Source organism: Schistocerca serialis, chromosome 3 (genome assembly GCF_023864345.2).
Source record: "Schistocerca serialis cubense isolate TAMUIC-IGC-003099 chromosome 3, iqSchSeri2.2, whole genome shotgun sequence".
NCBI lineage: Eukaryota > Metazoa > Arthropoda > Insecta > Orthoptera > Acrididae > Schistocerca > Schistocerca serialis.
In genome coordinates this window covers 135,257,338-135,274,832 of record NC_064640.1, presented here as the reverse complement: position 1 = coordinate 135,274,832, position 17,495 = coordinate 135,257,338, and the positions used below count along the sequence as shown (strand labels likewise).

Sequence of the window (17,495 nt, the reverse complement as noted above, 5' to 3'; positions counted from 1 at the left end):
GGACACTTGAAGGAATTGGTCAACGCCACGCCAATCAACGATGTACGGACATTACACCGCCGTGTGTTCAGTGCGTCCGTGCCAGCGGGTACAACAACAGTCGGGTATACTTCAAGATATGCGTAATTCCCTACGGTGGAGGGCAGAGACGTGCATTATCATGAATAGACGCCACGTTGAACGCCTCCTGTAAAAACGTGTTCATCGCAGAAAGTATGTATTTCCGGACCCATGTTTACTAGACTTATTACTCTTCTTTCGATGAGTACTACCACCTCTCAAATAATTCGACACTTTTTTTAAACACTCTGTATATGTATTCAGCTACTCTACCATAAAATACGTATAGTTTTTCATTCTTACCTTATTTTCCTGTAGGCTTATACACCACACAGCATGGTATGGTTAGTTGCTTATGTACTGTACAGAATGTATGGTCTTTTGTTATTATCTGTCTACATGTCAATATCTGGTTTAGTTAACAAAGTGTATTGCAAAAAAAATATAAAAAAATAAAAGAAAAATGTGATGTCCATCATAATTTGAAACACATTATCATCATTTCAGTTTCATCAGAAATGGACTTGTCTGTTAACTCATTGTACTAATGTACAGGAACCATTAAGTGGACCAATAACTAAATTATTTCGCATGGCTCAAATGGTTCAAATGGCTCTGAGAACTATGGGACTTAACATCTGAGGTCATCAGTCACCTAGACTTAGAACTACTTAAACCTAACTAACCTAAGGACATCACACACTCGGATTCGAACCTGCGACCGTAGCAGCAGCGCGGTTCCGGACTGAAGCGCCTAGAACCGCTCGGCCACAGCGGCCGGCTATTTCGTATGATGTGCTAAGAAAATTGCATGCGAATGCCATATGACTTAATCTTCCATGTCTCACACATAAACGAACTCATGAAATTGTAAATGAAACAGTGAAAAAAATACAAGCTTACCGATTATCGCACCAGATTTGTGACTGGGTTCTAGACTTCCTTTCAGATGGGACTCAACACGTCGCTCTTAATTGTACTCTGCACTGATCTGCCAGAGATCGCTCGTGCAAAACCATATAGCCTTCTCGTTATTTCACTATCCTTCAAACACTTTTCATAGTTGCTTATGATAGTAGTACGCCAACTGGCGACCAGCTTCGCCGTTTCAGAGATTCTCGTTTCCAGCCGCGGCGCCACAACCATGTGCTCTTTGTCAAAACCGCTTATATCAGTGGATTTCCGCATTTGCGGCCCGTATATTCGCTATAATGACTTCTCTCTTTAGCTTACATTCTTTCCATACTGTGTCACGTGCGCCCAACACCACCAGGAGGCATTCAACCTCACGGTGAGCAGCGGTCATAATATTTGGGCTCATCAGTATATAGCAGGAACCGCATAGGCCAACCTGAGACTCAATGTTAACTCATAGGAAGTAGCTTACAAGGCGTTTGCTCGACATTCTTGAGTATTTTTCATCAACCTGGGATCCTTAGTGGGTAGAACTGATAGAGGAAAAAGATAAGATCCAACGAAGAGCGACTCGTTTCGTCACAGGATCGTTTAGTCCATCACGGAGAAATGTACTATCGAAATTTCGAGAGAGTACTTTCCGACAAGAGTCGGACAATGTGTTACCCCCCGCATACATCTTGCGAAATGATCACGACAAGAAAATTCGAGAAATCAGAACTAATACACAGGGTTACAGACAATCACTCTTCCCACGCACCATTCGCAAGTGGAATGGTGCCAGAAGTACCCTTCGCCATACGCCGTTAGGTGGCTTGTGGAGTATGATGTACAGGTAGACCTTATTTTCAAAAAATGTCCGCTGTTTCTCAGGTTTACTAAGTCTTGTTTGGCTGGTAATTAAGTTTCATTCTTACGTCAGAGAGAAATCTACGTAACGGACTGTAAATTAGTTTCAAGTTTACTATCGATGTAGCAATATTTATTCGCATTAAAAATTTAACACAATCTTTTCATCGATTTAAGTTTTAATTACAATCTCTTCAAAATCAGGAAGAGGCATTGTGGATGATCTTCTTTGTAGCTGTGAACTAATCAATGCTGATACGGGAAGTGTGAAACGCGTAGCACAGCTGTGGGGGACGCCGGTAAGACTCGTGCGTTTCCGTTGATGCTCGGCTGCCTGCGAGAAACCACCACTAAGACTGCTGTACCAGTTGTAGTTGGACGCTGCAGTAGGAAGTGTGCTGAGCGAAGCGCGTAAGCTCGCAGTGATCCGTACTTACAAAGTGCGCTCGTGTATGACTGTTGCAGCAGAAATGACTTCACGTAAAAGGCCTTGGATGTTTGAAGAACCACTTAGCAAAATGCGTTATGATCCGTTCAAAGAAGACTGCAATAGCTTTTCAGATTGGTTCGACGGTTGGTATAAAGTGTTCATTGTGTATCCTAAATTGAATAAGTGTTTCCATTAACATCAGTACAACATTGCTGAAGAATGTTTCCGTATCGTAAAGTCATTTGACCGTTTTGTGGTTTTGAATTCCGGTTTCAGAAGTTTTATGTTTATCTTATATTGGCGCGCACGACGAAGAAAAAACAGAATTATTGAAGTTTACCTTAGACCTCGGGCGTACAAGTCTTACGTTTAGCCTAAGTGTATTTACGATTTGCATTCAAAATAAATATCGTGCGGAACATGAAGCGTGTGCGAATATCATTTGCAAATTTTGGCGCCATGCTCAAACGTCATACACAGACTATAACTACACAGTCGCAACCGCTAAGCAGCGACTTCGCTTTCAATGTCTTAGGAAAAGAGAAACGTTATCTCGGTAATACAAAATTATCGCCAGAATTTAAATGTATTATTTTTATTGTCTCCCTCGTTGTAGAAAAACTATAATTTTTTATTTTCATTGTAAAATAGTGAAGATTAAATTGTACGACGATTACAACAATTTTCTAAGATACATTGTTTAGCTCCATATTTTTTATTATTTCATTTTCTGAGAAGAAACTGCACATTTATTGATATATTTCATTTGGTAAAAATTTTACTCTTGGTTCGAGAATTTCTCGCAGGAAGTTGTGTAATGTGCACATGACAGCATCAATCGTTCAGGAAGACGTAAGGCGTATTGTTGACTCAGAGGAAAAGCCACTCAGTTCTGTTAGCGTGAATATCGTGCAGTTATACTATAATCCGAAGTTATTCCACAACCGACTGTGAAGTGTTTAAGCTAACGGTGGTAAATCTTTAAATGTCGCTACGGTGTCGGTTTTTAAAAGAGTTTGTTTTGAAAACAGGTCGTCGCAGTGTAGCAACAGGTAGTACTTGGTATTTGTTATGATGTAACACGCTGTTCTGGTTCACCTGGTAGAATAATTTGGAGGAAAAAGTATATTTTTGTAGTGACAACTAACTTTTATTCTTAGGTGAAGCAGCAGATATGGATAAAACACACGAATTGAATAATGATACAATCCACACTCGTTCAATAAAGGAAGTGTACGATGTTCCAATGTGTGTGCTCATACGACCTTTTCCATTAGAAGTTGATGAAGCAAAAGTATCTAGTATTATGGCAACTCTGGAGGCAAGTGGGAAGTAACAGTAGTACTTTTTAAACATTTGTGAGAGTATGTTCTGTGCAATTCAAGAACTTATTTTTTTTTTTTTCAGGATCCAAAAAGATGCCATGAAGTACCACCAATAGATGTTCTCTGGGTGAAGGGAAGCATGGGTGGAGACTACTACTACTCATTTGGAGGTTGCCATCGGTTCGCAGCACATTCAAGACTGAAGCGACCCACCATAAAGGCTAAATTGATTACCAGTAGTGTATCTGAACTGGCATGTTATCTTGGTGGGTCAACTCCTGCACTGCAATGACTGACAGACTTAGCCATAAGGTTGGCAAAGTTTATGGTTTGTCCATAATGATTAATATGATCATATTTGAGTTTGAGGAACATATTTGAAGGTTGCAAAGCTTTAATAGTAAAAATGTATTGTGATACTTTAGTTTATTGGCTAGAGCAGCATTTGATTGTGTTGTCTATAGAGAATATATATCCCTGCCAGTATGACTTAACCATAATTTTCATGTTGTGAAATATAGGGGTGTATGTTAATCAGTGGGGAACAGCTTCAAATTTTATGGAAAACATTACTGCAACACTCCAAATATATTTTGTGGGTCACTGATGCTGTAACAAAATAAAACAAATGTGTTCATCTATTTTGATCCAGTGCAAGTAACTCTATTAAATTTTTATATAAAATTTTATTACTGTTGTACAACTAAGTAAACAAATCCAAACCGGGAATAGAATTGATAGATTTACAGAGACTGTGACTTTTTAGATAGGAGTGTGTTTAGTTTCTCTGTTTGTTTGAGAAACATCCTTTGGGGTTTGATATTAATTTTTCACTATATCTTGCCATCATCTTAAAGAAAGATACATTACGTGGAGACTGTGGGTTCTGTTATAGTGAAAACATGAGAGCATGCAGTTTGTTTTTAGAATTTCTTTTTGACAGATTTCATATTGCTGTTGCCTTCTCATAAGCAAAGTAGTGGGACATGCCTTGCAATTGTGAAAAACAAACTTTTAGTGCTCTCCAGTACTAGAGTGAAATGAATGTCCCAAAGGACAATAGTCTTTTTACTCATTAAATTTGAGTTTTAAGGCTATATTTTAGTAGGAAATGAGATGTTTCATCAGGAATTATATATTTTTATACACTTATTGAGACATTTGAAACTTGTATTTTCTATTTGCCTCTGCAAGAGAAAATGTGCAATGATTGGAATAACTGCTTAAGATAAAATTGACAACCTGTGTAACATTTGCAAAATCTTGGTTGTCTAGTTGCATCAAATGTTTTGTAATCCACAAACTTTTTTCCAAGTACTGTATTATCACTGTCAAATAGTAACTGCTGACAGCTATGTATGAAACACTTAATTTATTTGGAAACTGTGTTGCTGTGAGAGAATGCGTATGTACTGAGTACCATTTTTCATTTCTTGTGTAATGCCTGCTCATACCTAACTGACCTTTATTTATATTTTTAAAACTATTTTTAAGGCATTACATATCTCATTGAAATCTATTTTCTCTAGTGATCGTATTTGGGTGACTATATACATATACATATATTTTTTCATAATTTTGGCATAATTGATAACTTGGTCAGATACAAGCTACATTGTAACTGGCTGTGTTGATCTGGTTTATCTTAAACATAAGTTTCAACTATACAATACAGTTTTAGTCTTCATTTTTTGTCAGACATACTCCAGTTGAGATTTAATAGTTGGTACACTGGGTACAACTAACACTGCAATTAACACCCCCCACTGCCATAATCACTCCAAAATATTGCAGCAAATCAAAGCTACTATCTCTGATTCATATGTTTGGATACTGTAGTCTATGATTGTATGCTAGTGCATAGAGATGTGGAACCAATACATCATTTATGGATAGTATAGAAAAACACTTGACATTAAGTTCAGTAGTGATAGCCATCAAGAAAGATGGTGGAACTAGAATGAGTCAATTGTTCCCACATAATTATATATTTTTTTCTAATTGTTTCAAATTCCAATATGTAAGAGTGTTAGTTCACTGTCATTGTGTTTTCATCATTATTATTTATCTTTTCATGATTCCAGAATATTACCAATTCAGAACTGCAGATCAAATGCATTTATGGTCAGATTTCTGGCATTGGAGAATTGTACTTATTCATTAGCATATGTTGATGTTATGTGTAGTAAGGCTGAACTTTAACACTAAGTAATCATTAAAGATGATATATGGCATGGCATTATAAAGAAAAAGATCTTATTCACTATGTGTCTGGTGATTTTATTTTTGATATTGTTTATCTGTACTGTTTTTAAACATGTGAACTGTAAAATTTTGTGAATATATTAAGTTTATGCAATATTATTTTGGTAGTTTCATTTTTGTATGAAATATTGTCTTCAAAAATCTTTCTTAATTTAACCTCATCAAATAAAAGTGTGGGGTGGGAGCTATAACTTTGTGATGGATAATGAAAGGGATAAAAGGAAGAACCAGAAGAAAAAAAAGTGAAGGTGAAATATTGAACTCTGTTTTCATAAAAGTTCACCAGTGCACTTTCAGACTAAGTTATTCACGTGCACCATTTCTCACTGTAATGTCAGTCTCACAAAATTTAATTAGTCAGTTACGTTCATGTTCCATGGATTATTTGCATCTTAAATTATACTGATGTGGAACACCTCATTTTACGCAGACATCACAGCTTAATTTTTAAATATGGTTACTTGCTGAACATATATATATTTTAAAAATCTACAGATGTGAATTAGTAATTCCTACCCATCAACTTCTACATATTATGGTGATAGAAATTCTTCTACAGAACAGAAGTAGTTGTCAAGCAGAAACTTTTCTAGTTTGTTTTCAAATTTTACTTTCCTATCTGTCAGACATTTTGTATCCCTGGATAAGTTCCCAGAACTTTTAATGATGCAGCATTGCACACCCCTTTTTGTGCTAAAGACGACCGTAATGTGGAGTAATAAATGTCATTTTTTCTTCTGCTATTGTAATAATGTGCATCACTGTTACTGTTGAACTCCAGTGGATTATTTACAACCAACTTCATAGGGGATAAATACACTGAAGCAGTAGTCAGAATGCCCAACTCTTTAAATAGATGTCCGCGCGATGACAGTAGACTCTCAGCACGTTTTTGAGCAATAAAGACTTGCTTTCAAGATGAGTTACTCCAGAATATTATTACATATGACATTACTGAATGAAAACATGTCAACTTACTGATTTATCTCCCCCACGAGCCTTGGGAACCCCATATGGGGCTTCCCTCCGATGAGAGTAAAGTCCCCAGACTACACTGACTGAATTACTAAGTACAACTTTTTGCATTCATTTGGTTAGATATGACTTTATCCACTGGTTGGCTATACCATCAGTCCCATAAAACTACAATTTATCTAGGAGAATATCATGATTCACACAGTCAGATGCCTTAGAATTGTCACAGAAACTACAAGCTGACACTATTGTATTATTTAATTCTTATATAATTTGCTGAGTAAACATGTAATGCATCCTCAGTAGAATAATTCTTTTTAAATCCAAACTGTGATTTGTTGAGGAGTTACAAACTGGTGTACGTTACATTTTGTATAATGTCAGTATAGTCTGGTTTGAGTCTTTTCCTTATTGTAGAGTCATTTCTTGAGATCCATTGTGTGATATTATGTTGACACAATGAGTATCAGGGAATAAGGAATGACTTGTTAACAGGGTTCATCAACATTTCACACCTTGTATTACTAGCAGCTGTTGTTTCCATTTATCTATTGTTGCAATTGATTAGTCTGTTTTGTGTGCAGGATGGAGAATTAAAATATAAATTTGAATGGCTTCAGGCTATTGGTTGATGGCTACAATGTAAATCTTCAACATAGTAAACAGAGGAAAGGCAGATCCCCATCTTCATTTACATGCAAATTTCCCCGTACCCCTTTGACATGAGGGGCTTAGTAAATCCTGACAAGGGAACATCCCCATCGCACCCCCCTCAGATTTAGTTATAAGTTGGCACAGTGGATAGGCCTTGAAAAACTGAACACAGATCAATCGAGAAAACAGAAAGAAGTTGTGTGGAACTATGAAAAAATAAGCAAAATATACAAACTGGGTCGTCCATGCCTAAGATAGGCAATATTAAGGGCGATGTGAGCCGAGGAGCGCCGTGGTCCCGTGGTTAGCGTGAACAGCTGCGGAACGAGAGGTCTTTAGTTCTAATCTGCCCTCGGCTGAAAATTTTGCTTTCTTTATTTTCGCAAAGTTATGAGCTGTCCGTTCGTTCATTGACGTCTCTGTTCACTGTAATAAGTTTAGTGTCTGTGTTTTGCGACAGCACCGCAAAACCGTGCGATTAGTTGACGAAAGGACGTGTCTCTCCAATGGGAACCGAAAACATTTGATCGCAAGGTCATAGGTCAACCGATTCCTCCACAGGAAAACACGTCTGATATATTCTATACGACACTGGTGACAGCATGTGTGTCACATGACAGGAATATGTTGTCGACCCACCTAACTAGTACACTTGGCGAATGGGTAAAAAGATTCTTCTACCTTACCCGATTTAGGTTTTCTTGTGGATGTAATAATCACTCCAAAAAAAGTGATGAAAACATAAGGGTTTGTCACATAAACTGAAAATAAAAAGTTAAAATTTTCGGTCGAGGGAAGATTTGAACCACAGACCTCTAGTTCCGTAGCTGTTCACGCTAACCACGGCTCTCCTCGTCTCACACTGCCCTTAATATTGCCTATATTGCACATGGACGACCCAGTTTGTATATTTTGCTTATTTTTTCATAGTTCCACACAACTTCTTCCTGTTTTCTCGATCGATCTGTGTTCAGTTTTTCAAGGCCTATCCACTGTGCCAACTTATAACTAAATCTGAGGGGGGTGCAATGGGGAGGTTCCCTTGTGAGAAATATTAATATTTTATGTCAGGCTGTCAAAAATCACACTCTGAACTTTTAGCAGCTGTGTCCGTTACTAATAAGCTAGAATTATTTTAATGTATAATAGACACACTTAACAAATTGTAAAATCCACCCTTTTTTAATTTAATTTTATTTTTTAGAGTCATAGTACAGGAATGGTGGTTGAATTTCATTGTATAATTTATATTCATGGGAGTAGTAACTGTTTCCATACTTAATACAAACAGTTCCAAGAATGGTTCCTGCCATTTAAATACCTGTGTGTGAGAACAATTTGCAGTGTAATTACCCTAATGAGTGTAGTTGTCTATTGTGCTACTGAGGAAAGGTGACAGCTACTTTTTTTAGACTGATGTTGTAATAGATATTCATCTTTTTCTAAAGTTTGTTACATCTCACTTGACACTATTACATATATTTCATTGCATTGCATAGTACCTCCTCAGTGCCAATCCTTGATCATGTGAAACCCAACTCACACTTTTCTCATATGAAATACTGAAAGATTTGGATCAAGGCAGTCAGGTAGATGCAGTACTTACTGATTTCCAAAAAGCATTTGACTCAATACCACCCATACGCTTGCTGTCAAAAGCGCGATCATTTGGGATATCATGTGAAATTTGTGACTGGATTGAGGACCTTTTGGTAGGGAGGACACAGCATGTTATCTTGGATGGAGAGTCATCGTTATATGTAGAAGTAACTTCAGTTGTGCCCCAGGGAAGTGTGTTGGGACCCTTGCTGTTCATATTATATATTAATGACCCTACAGACAATATTAATATTATAATCAGGCTTTTTGTGGATGAAGCAGTTATCTTTAATGAAGCACTATCTGAAAGAAGCTGCATAAATATTCAGTCAGATCTTGATAAGATTTCTACGTGGTGCAGAGATTTGCTACTTGGTCTAAACGTTCAGAAATGTAAAATTTTGCACTTCACAAAATGAAAAAAATGTATCCTATGACTATAATATCAATGAGTCACTGCTGGAATCTGCCAGCTTGTACAAATACCTGGGTGTAACACTTTGTAGGGATGTGGAATGAATGATGGCTCAGGTGACTTTTAACATAGGGGGGTTATGTAGGGATTTTACTAAAGAGGATCAGGTAGTGATTGTGGGTGGGGCTGGTAATAGTATTGATAGGGATGGGGAGTATGACATAGATGGTGACCTGGAAAAGATAGCCACTCAGACTGGCAACACGAATGTGCATTTCGTGGAACTGTTTCAGCGTCACGATCGGCCTCATCTTAATACAGCCGTCAGGCGTAATAACATGAGACTTGGGGGTGCGCTGATGACAGAAGGCATGAGTCACATTTCAGTGGTGTCGGTGGAGTCTATCAGTAGGATGGGTTTCACCAGACATGGCCTGCACCTCAACAGGTATGGGAAGGGGAGGTTGGCAAAACTTATAGGTGACAGCATAGGTGGGGGTGGTGGGATCACTCATGGGAAAATTCCGGTAGTTGTGGGTGTTAGAGCTGTACCTTTTTTAGATTGAAGTCAGCTGATAGGTATTCCTGCTTAAGGGAAGTCTCTCTAACAAAGAAACCACTTTCTACAAAGCTTGGGTATCCGATTAATGAGGGAATTAGTATATTTCATCAAAATATACAAGGTATTAGAGATAAAGTTAGTGAACTGCTTATAGATGTTGACTCTGAAATTATTGGTATATCTGAACACTTCTTAAATAAGGAGATAATTCAGAGGCTTCCTTTACCAGGATACAGGTTGGCTGGCAGCTTTTCTAGGAGCTCTTTGCGGTGTGGGGGAGTAGCCATGTATGTGAAAAACGGTATCCCATTTGAGTCAATTGATGTTTCAAAGTACTGCACTGAAAAGGTGTTTGAATGTTGTGCAGGTGTGGTTAAATTTAGTGGAGCTAAACTTCTTACTGTTGTTATTTATAGATCCCCAGACTCCGATTTCACAACATTTTTGCTAAAGCTAGAGGAGGTTCTTGGTTCACTTTATAGGAAATACAAAAAGTTAGTTATATGTGGTGACTTCAATATTAATTGTATAAGTGATTGTGCAAGGAAAAGGATGCTGGTAGACCTCCTTAATTCATATAATCTTATGCAAACCGTATTCTTTCCAACGAGAGTGCAAGGGAACAGTAGAACAACCATAGACAATATTTTTGTTCATTCGTCATTATTAGAAGGGCATTCTGTTAGCAAAAAGGTGAATGGCCTTTCAGATCATGATGCACAAATTTTAAGTCTAAAAGATTTTTGTGCTGCAACACATGTTAAATATAGTTACCAACTTTTTAGGAAAGCTGATCCAGTTGCTGTACAGACTTTTGTAAACCTTATCAAGGAACAAGAGTGGCAAGATGTTTATAGTGCTGATACAGTAGACGATAAATATAATGCCTTCCTCAAAACTTTTCTTGTGCTCTTTGAAAGTTGCTTTCCGTTAGAACGTTCAAAACAGGGTACTAGCACAAACAGGCAGCCTGGGTGGCTGACTAAAGGGATAAGAATATCTTGTAGAACAAAGTGGCAATTGTATCAAAACGTTAGAAACAGTCAAAATCTAAATGCAGCAGCCCATTACAAACAGTATTGTAAGGTGCTTAAAAAAGTTATTAGGAAGGCAAAAAGTATATGGTATGCAAATAGAATAGCTAAGTCTCAGGATAAAATTAAAACCATATGGTCAGTCGTAAAGGAAGTGGCTGGTCTGCAGAGACAGGTCGAGAATATAGAATCAGTGCGTAGTGGGAATGTCCGTGTTACTGATAAGTCGCATATATGTACAGTACTTAATAATCACTTTCTGAATATAGCAGGTGAACTAAATAGAAACCTAGTCCCAACAGGGAATCATATAGCGCTCTTAGAAAAAAGTGTTCAGAGACTGTTACCTGAAATGCTCCTCCATGATACTGACAAGAGGGAGATTGAGTTAATAATTAAATCACTAAAGACCAAGAACTCTCATGGATATGACGGGGTATCTAGCAGAATACTGAAGTATTGTTCCACGTATGTTAGCTCAGTACTTAGCCATATCTGTAACTTTTCCTTTAGGAGTGGTCGGTTTCCTGACCGATTAAAGTACTCGGTAGTGAAGCCACTTTATAAAAAGGGAGACAGGGATAATGTTGACAATTATAGACCTATTTCTATGCCATCGGTGTTTGCTAAAGTTATCGAGAGGGTTGTATATACAAGGTTACTGCAGCATTTAAATTCACATAATTTGCTGTCAAATGTTCAGTTTGGTTTTAGAAATGGTTTAACAACTGAAAATGCTATATTCTCTTTTCTCTGTGAGGTTGTGGACGGATTAAATAAAAGGTTGCAAATGCTAGGTGTTTTCTTTGATTTAACGAAGGCTTTTGACTGTGTTGACCACAAAATATTACTGCAGAAGTTGGAACATTATGGAGTAAGGGGAGTAGCTTACAATTGGTTCGCCTCCTACTTTAAGAACAGAAAGCAGAAGGTAATCCTCCGCAATATTGAGAGTGGTAATGATGTTCAGTCCCAATGGGGCACTGTTAAATGGGGCGTTCCCCAAGGGTCGGTGCTGGGGCCACTGCTGTTTCTTATTTATGTAAATGATATGCCTTGTAGTATTACAGGTGATTCAAAAATATTTCTGTTTGCTGATGACACCACCTTGGTAGTGAAGGATCTTGTGTGTAATATTGAAACATTATCAAATAATGTAGTTCATGATATAAGTCCGTGGCTTGTGGAAAATAATTTGATGCTAAATCACAGTAAGACTCAGTTTTTACAGTTTCTAACCCACAATTCAACAAGAACTGACATTTTAATCAGACAGAATGGGCATGTTATAAGCGAGACGGAACAGTTCAAGTTCCTAGGCGTACGGATAGATAGTAAGCTGTTGTGGAAAGCCCATCTTCAGGATCTTGTTCAGAAACTAAATGCCGCTTTATTTACCATTAGAACAGTATCTGAAATAAGTGACATTTCAACACGAAAAGTAGTATACTTCACATATTTTCATACGCTTATGTCATATGGTATTATTTTTTGGGGTAATTCTTCTGATTCAAAAAGGGTATTTTTGGCTCAAAAACGGGCTGTTCGAGCTATGTATGGTGTAAGTTCGAAAACCTCTTGTCGACCCCTATTCAATAGTCTGGGAATTTTGACATTGCCCTCACAGTATGTATTTTCTTTAATGTCGTTTGTTGTTAGCAATATTAGCTTATTCCCAAGGGTTAGCAGCTTTCACTCAGTTAATACTAGGCAGAAATCAAATCTGCATGTGGAATGCACTTCCTTGACTCTTGTGCAGAAAGGAGTGCAGTATTCTGCTACATCCATTTTCAATAAGCTACCACAAGAACTCAAAAATCTTAGCAGTAGCCCAAACACTTTTAAGTCTAAACTGAAGAGTTTCCTCATGGCTCACTCCTTCTATTCTGTCGAGGAGCTCCTGGAAGAGCAAAAAAATTAAGCAAATTCCAGTGTTACATTCTTGATTTTCTTTATTTAAACTAACGACTTGTCGCCTGAATATGTTTCTTATATTTCATTTTATCTGTTTCTACAATCGTGTTATAATTTCATGTATTGACTCATTCCATGACCATGGAGACTTCTCCTAAATGTGGTCCCACGGAACAATAAATAAATAAATAGACTCAGTTGTGAGTAAAGCAGGTGGTAGACATCGGTTTATTGGTAGAATACTGAAGAATTGCAATCAGTCTACAAAGAAGACTGCTTACAAATTACTTGTGTAATCAGTTCCTGAATATTGCTGAAGTGTGGGAGACCTTTACCAAATAGGACTAACAGGGGATAGTGAATGTATCCAGAGAAGGGCAGCATGAATGGTCACAGGTTTTTTTGATCCATGGGAAAGAGCAACCGAGATCCTGAAGGAACTGAACTAGAAGACTCTTGAAGATACATCCCGAGAAAATCTATTAACAAAGTTTCAAGAACCAGCGTTAAATGATTACTAGGAATATACTACTACCACCTACGTATTGATCACATAGGGATTGTGGGGATAAGATCAGAATAATTACTGCAATCACAGACACATTCAAACAATCATTCTTCTTGTGCTCCACATGTGAATGGAATGGGAAGGAACCCCAATAACTGGTACAATGGGACGTACCCTCTGCCATGCATCTCATGGTGATATGCAGAGTATAGTTGTAGATGCCTTGCACTTCACAGATGAGACTGAAATAACGCTTTCACTTGCCCTGTCACTCTACTTGATTGCATTTTAAAGAGTCATTACAATACGTACTGTGAAACAGCTAAGGGTCTGGTACTCTAGCTTGTGCCTCAGAATTAGGACAGTTGTTGCGAATTAAATGAAACTGAATGATACCTGTTGTGGTTGCTGAAGGTGGTTCTAAGGTATATTATGTAGCTGTTCATAATATTTTTTTCCAATCTGTGTACATGGTTCACTGCTGTTTGTGTACATGACCACTGAGTGGCAGAAATACTGCAATATCAGCAGAATATCTGACCAGAAGAATCATTGCATGAATCAATGATGAGTGAAGAGTCCTAATGCAGAACACTTTGTGTGTTATAATTAAGGTAGGTCCCTAAGTAAAACAATACAGCAGGACAGCCAATACTATTTCTCTCTAATTTGACTATTAATGTACAAGAAATCTGGCAACACACTAAATGATGCATGTTATCTGCCTTTGTCACATTAAGACTATAATAGTGTAAAATCATAAGTAATTGAATAAGCATAAATACAAACTAACCGATGAAGCTACTGAATAGAGTTTCACTATTAAATAATAATAAACACTGATAGTGTTTGTTTATGTGTTTCATGTTGTTGTGGTCTTCAGTCTGAAGACTGGTTTGATGCAGCTGTCCATGCTGCTCTATCCTGTATAAGTCTCTTCATCTTCAAGCAACTACTGCAACCTACATCCTTCTGAATCTACTTATTGTATTCATCTCTTGGTCTCCCTCTGTGAATTTTACTCCCCCCCCCCCCCCCATTTCCCTTGTTGATGTCTCAGAATGTCTCCTACCAACCGATCCTTTCATTTCTTCTAGTCAGGTTGTGCCACAAATTTCTTTTCTTTCCAATCTGTTCAGTACCTCCTCATCAGTTATGTGATCTATCCATAAAAATCATTAGCACCACATTTCAACAGCTTCTCTTCTCTTTTTGTCTAAACTGTTTATTGTCCATGTTTTACTTCCATACATGGCTACACTCCATACAAAAACTTTCAGAAGATACTTCCTGACCCTTAAATCTATACTCGACATTAACAAATTTCTCATCATCTTAAAAAAGAAAAGAAAAACAGTTGTTTTGCTGCCCAAATAGCAAAACTCATCCACTGCTTTAAGTGTCTGATTTCCTAATATGATTCCCTCGGCTTCAGATGATTTAATTCAACTACATTCCATTATCATCTTTTTGCTTTTGTATATGTTTGTCTTATATCTTTCTTTCAAGACATTGACTGTCCATTCCATTCAGACTGTCTTTTTGCTATCTGTGACAGAATTACATTGTCACTGGCAAACCTCAAAGTTCTTATTTCTTCTCTGTGAACTTTAATTTCTGCTCCAAATTTGTCTTTGGTTTCCTATACTGCTTTTTTAATGTATGGATTGAATAACATTGGGGGTAGGCTACAAACCTGTCTTACTCCCTTCTCAACCACTGCCTCCGTTTCATGCACCTCGATTCTTAGAACAGTAAAAGGTGCAAATAACCTTTCGCTACCTGCATTTTAACCCTGCTACTCTGATGAGAGTTTCAAAGAGAGTATTCCAGTCAACATTGCCAAAAGCTTTCTCTAAGCCTACAAGCTCTACAAACTCTTAAATCATTTTCTTGAAAGAAAAACACCCAACTACACTATATTTTATACTTTCCCTAAGTGCTAGAGTGGAACCCCTTGCCCCCGGCTATGGATTCCCTTGCCATATGGACTGAGAGCTGTGGAATGCAGTTGGAGCTCAGCTATAGGCATATCTGCTCCATGCTACAGACAGTACTTTCTCATTAGTGGGCATAAATCCAGACGCAAACATACCTAAAGCAGTTCTGTCATGCAACCAGCAAGGCTGTCTATATGTTTTCTGCCATCTTGAAAGATGCTTCAGTTATGTTCAGACTTTGCTCCTTCCTGCATCATTCCTTCCATTACTATCTCAACATTGTGTTTTACTTACACACAAAATTATTTCCTGTCCTTTTCATAAATCTATACTTTGCAAACCAGTATGAATTGTATGGCAGAGGGTACTTCCCATTGTACCATGTTTTAAGGTTCTCCTTGTTCTATTTATGTATGGAGGGTGGAAGGAATGACTTCTTAAGTGACAATGCACGTTGTCATTAATCTAATATTTCTTTGAGGCTTGTGCGGGAGTGATACATATATGGCTGTAGTGTATTTCTAGCATCCACTTATTATTGGTTCTTGAAACTTTGTAAGTAGACTCTCACTGGATATTTGGCATCTATCTTAAGTGTGACAGTTCAGGTTTTTCAGCATCCGCGTGATGCTCTCTGATTGGCCAGACAAACATGTTGTGGTCATTCATTATGTTCTTCTTGGTATATGTTCAGTGTCACCTGTTAGTGCTATCTAGTATGGGTCCCTCACACTTATATTCTATTATGCGCCCCACAAGTGTTTTGTAAACAGACTTACTGCATTTTTCCAGTATCCTACCAATGAACCAAAATCTGCCACCTGCTTTGCCTACAACAGGGTCTATGTGATCATTCCATTTTATATCCCTACATATTTCTACACCCAAGTCTTTATGTGAGTTTACAGATTCCAGTTGTGTCTTAGTGCAGTCATAGGATACTAAGTTTCTGTATTTTGTGAAGAGCAAAACTTTACATTTATGAACATTTAAAGCAAGTTGTCAATCTTTGCACCACTTTTAAATCTTCTCAACACTTGGTTGGATATTTGCACAGCACTTTTCAGACAGCACTTCATTACAGATAACTGTATGGTCCACAAAAGGCCTGGGATTACTGTTAATATTGTCTGCCAGGCCATTGGTATTGTGAACAACAATGGTTCCAACAGACTTCTCTGAAGTGTGACTGATGTTTCTTCTGGACCTGTTAATTTCACTTGATAACCAACACAATTGTACTTTCCATAATAAGCGTATATGTGGTACTGAGTCAAATGCTATAAGAAAATAAAAGAAATACTGCATCCATCTGATTGCCTCAATCCATGGCTTTCAGGATGTCATGTGACAAAAGAGCGAGCTAGGTTTTGGGTGTATCCAATATATTTACAGGGTTCTCTTTCTCTGTGTTGACTGTTAAGAAACCACTAACTCAGAACTATTTTTATAGATTTTTCTTTTCTGTTTTTCATCATTCAACTCCTGTTCCTTAATGACACTTAAGATGTCAATCCAAAAACTGTGTCAGTTAATTTCATGAGGATTTAATAGTTGTCAGGCATGTTTCTTCTTATTGACAGTAAAACATAGTACAACAAATTGTATAATATACGTCATGCAGTATTACTTGTCAAACAGGACCTCCATAGCTGAGGTGTTAAAATATGTATTATATTCATGTTAAAATATAATTATCATGTTGAATGAACAAGTGATATATATGGGTTCTTTATGCTTAATAGAAATCTTAAAAGTGAAATGACAACACTGAAGTATGAAAGGGTTATGAGTAGTAAGCTTGCAGTAGGTTTTTCACAGTGTATTGTGACTGCAAACTTTCTGACAGACAAAAATAAAATGCGTGTCTGGCCAAGACATGTACTTGTACCCTCTTAGTAACTGAACTGTCCACACGGGACTCTTGATCGGTTTGTGAGATTCAATGTGACAGTACCTTCTTCCCTCTGTCAAAACTGTGCGTGCATTACTGTACCAGAGGTGGCGCAATGGTTAACCAATGGACTTGTGTTCATGAGGAATGGTACTC

At 37.5% G+C, this 17,495-nt stretch overlaps 1 protein-coding gene across 2 annotated transcripts; it reads left to right on the top strand.

Annotated features, from left to right (window-relative positions):
• The first annotated feature begins 2,180 nt into the window (after positions 1-2,180).
• LOC126469836 (sulfiredoxin-1) lies at positions 2,181-5,943 on the top strand. 2 transcript variants are annotated; one of them, XM_050097131.1, is made up of 3 exons: positions 2,181-2,397; positions 3,415-3,575; positions 3,662-5,943. In XM_050097131.1, the coding sequence occupies exons 1-3, from the start codon at positions 2,277-2,279 to the stop codon at positions 3,869-3,871; spliced, it is 492 nt and encodes a 163-aa protein (XP_049953088.1). In that variant the 5' UTR covers positions 2,181-2,276; the 3' UTR covers positions 3,872-5,943. The 2 variants fall into 2 exon arrangements, with proteins under 2 accessions (XP_049953088.1, XP_049953089.1); XM_050097132.1 differs by lacking the exon at positions 2,181-2,397 and adding an exon at positions 3,033-3,306.
• The last annotated feature ends 11,552 nt before the right edge of the window (positions 5,944-17,495 follow it).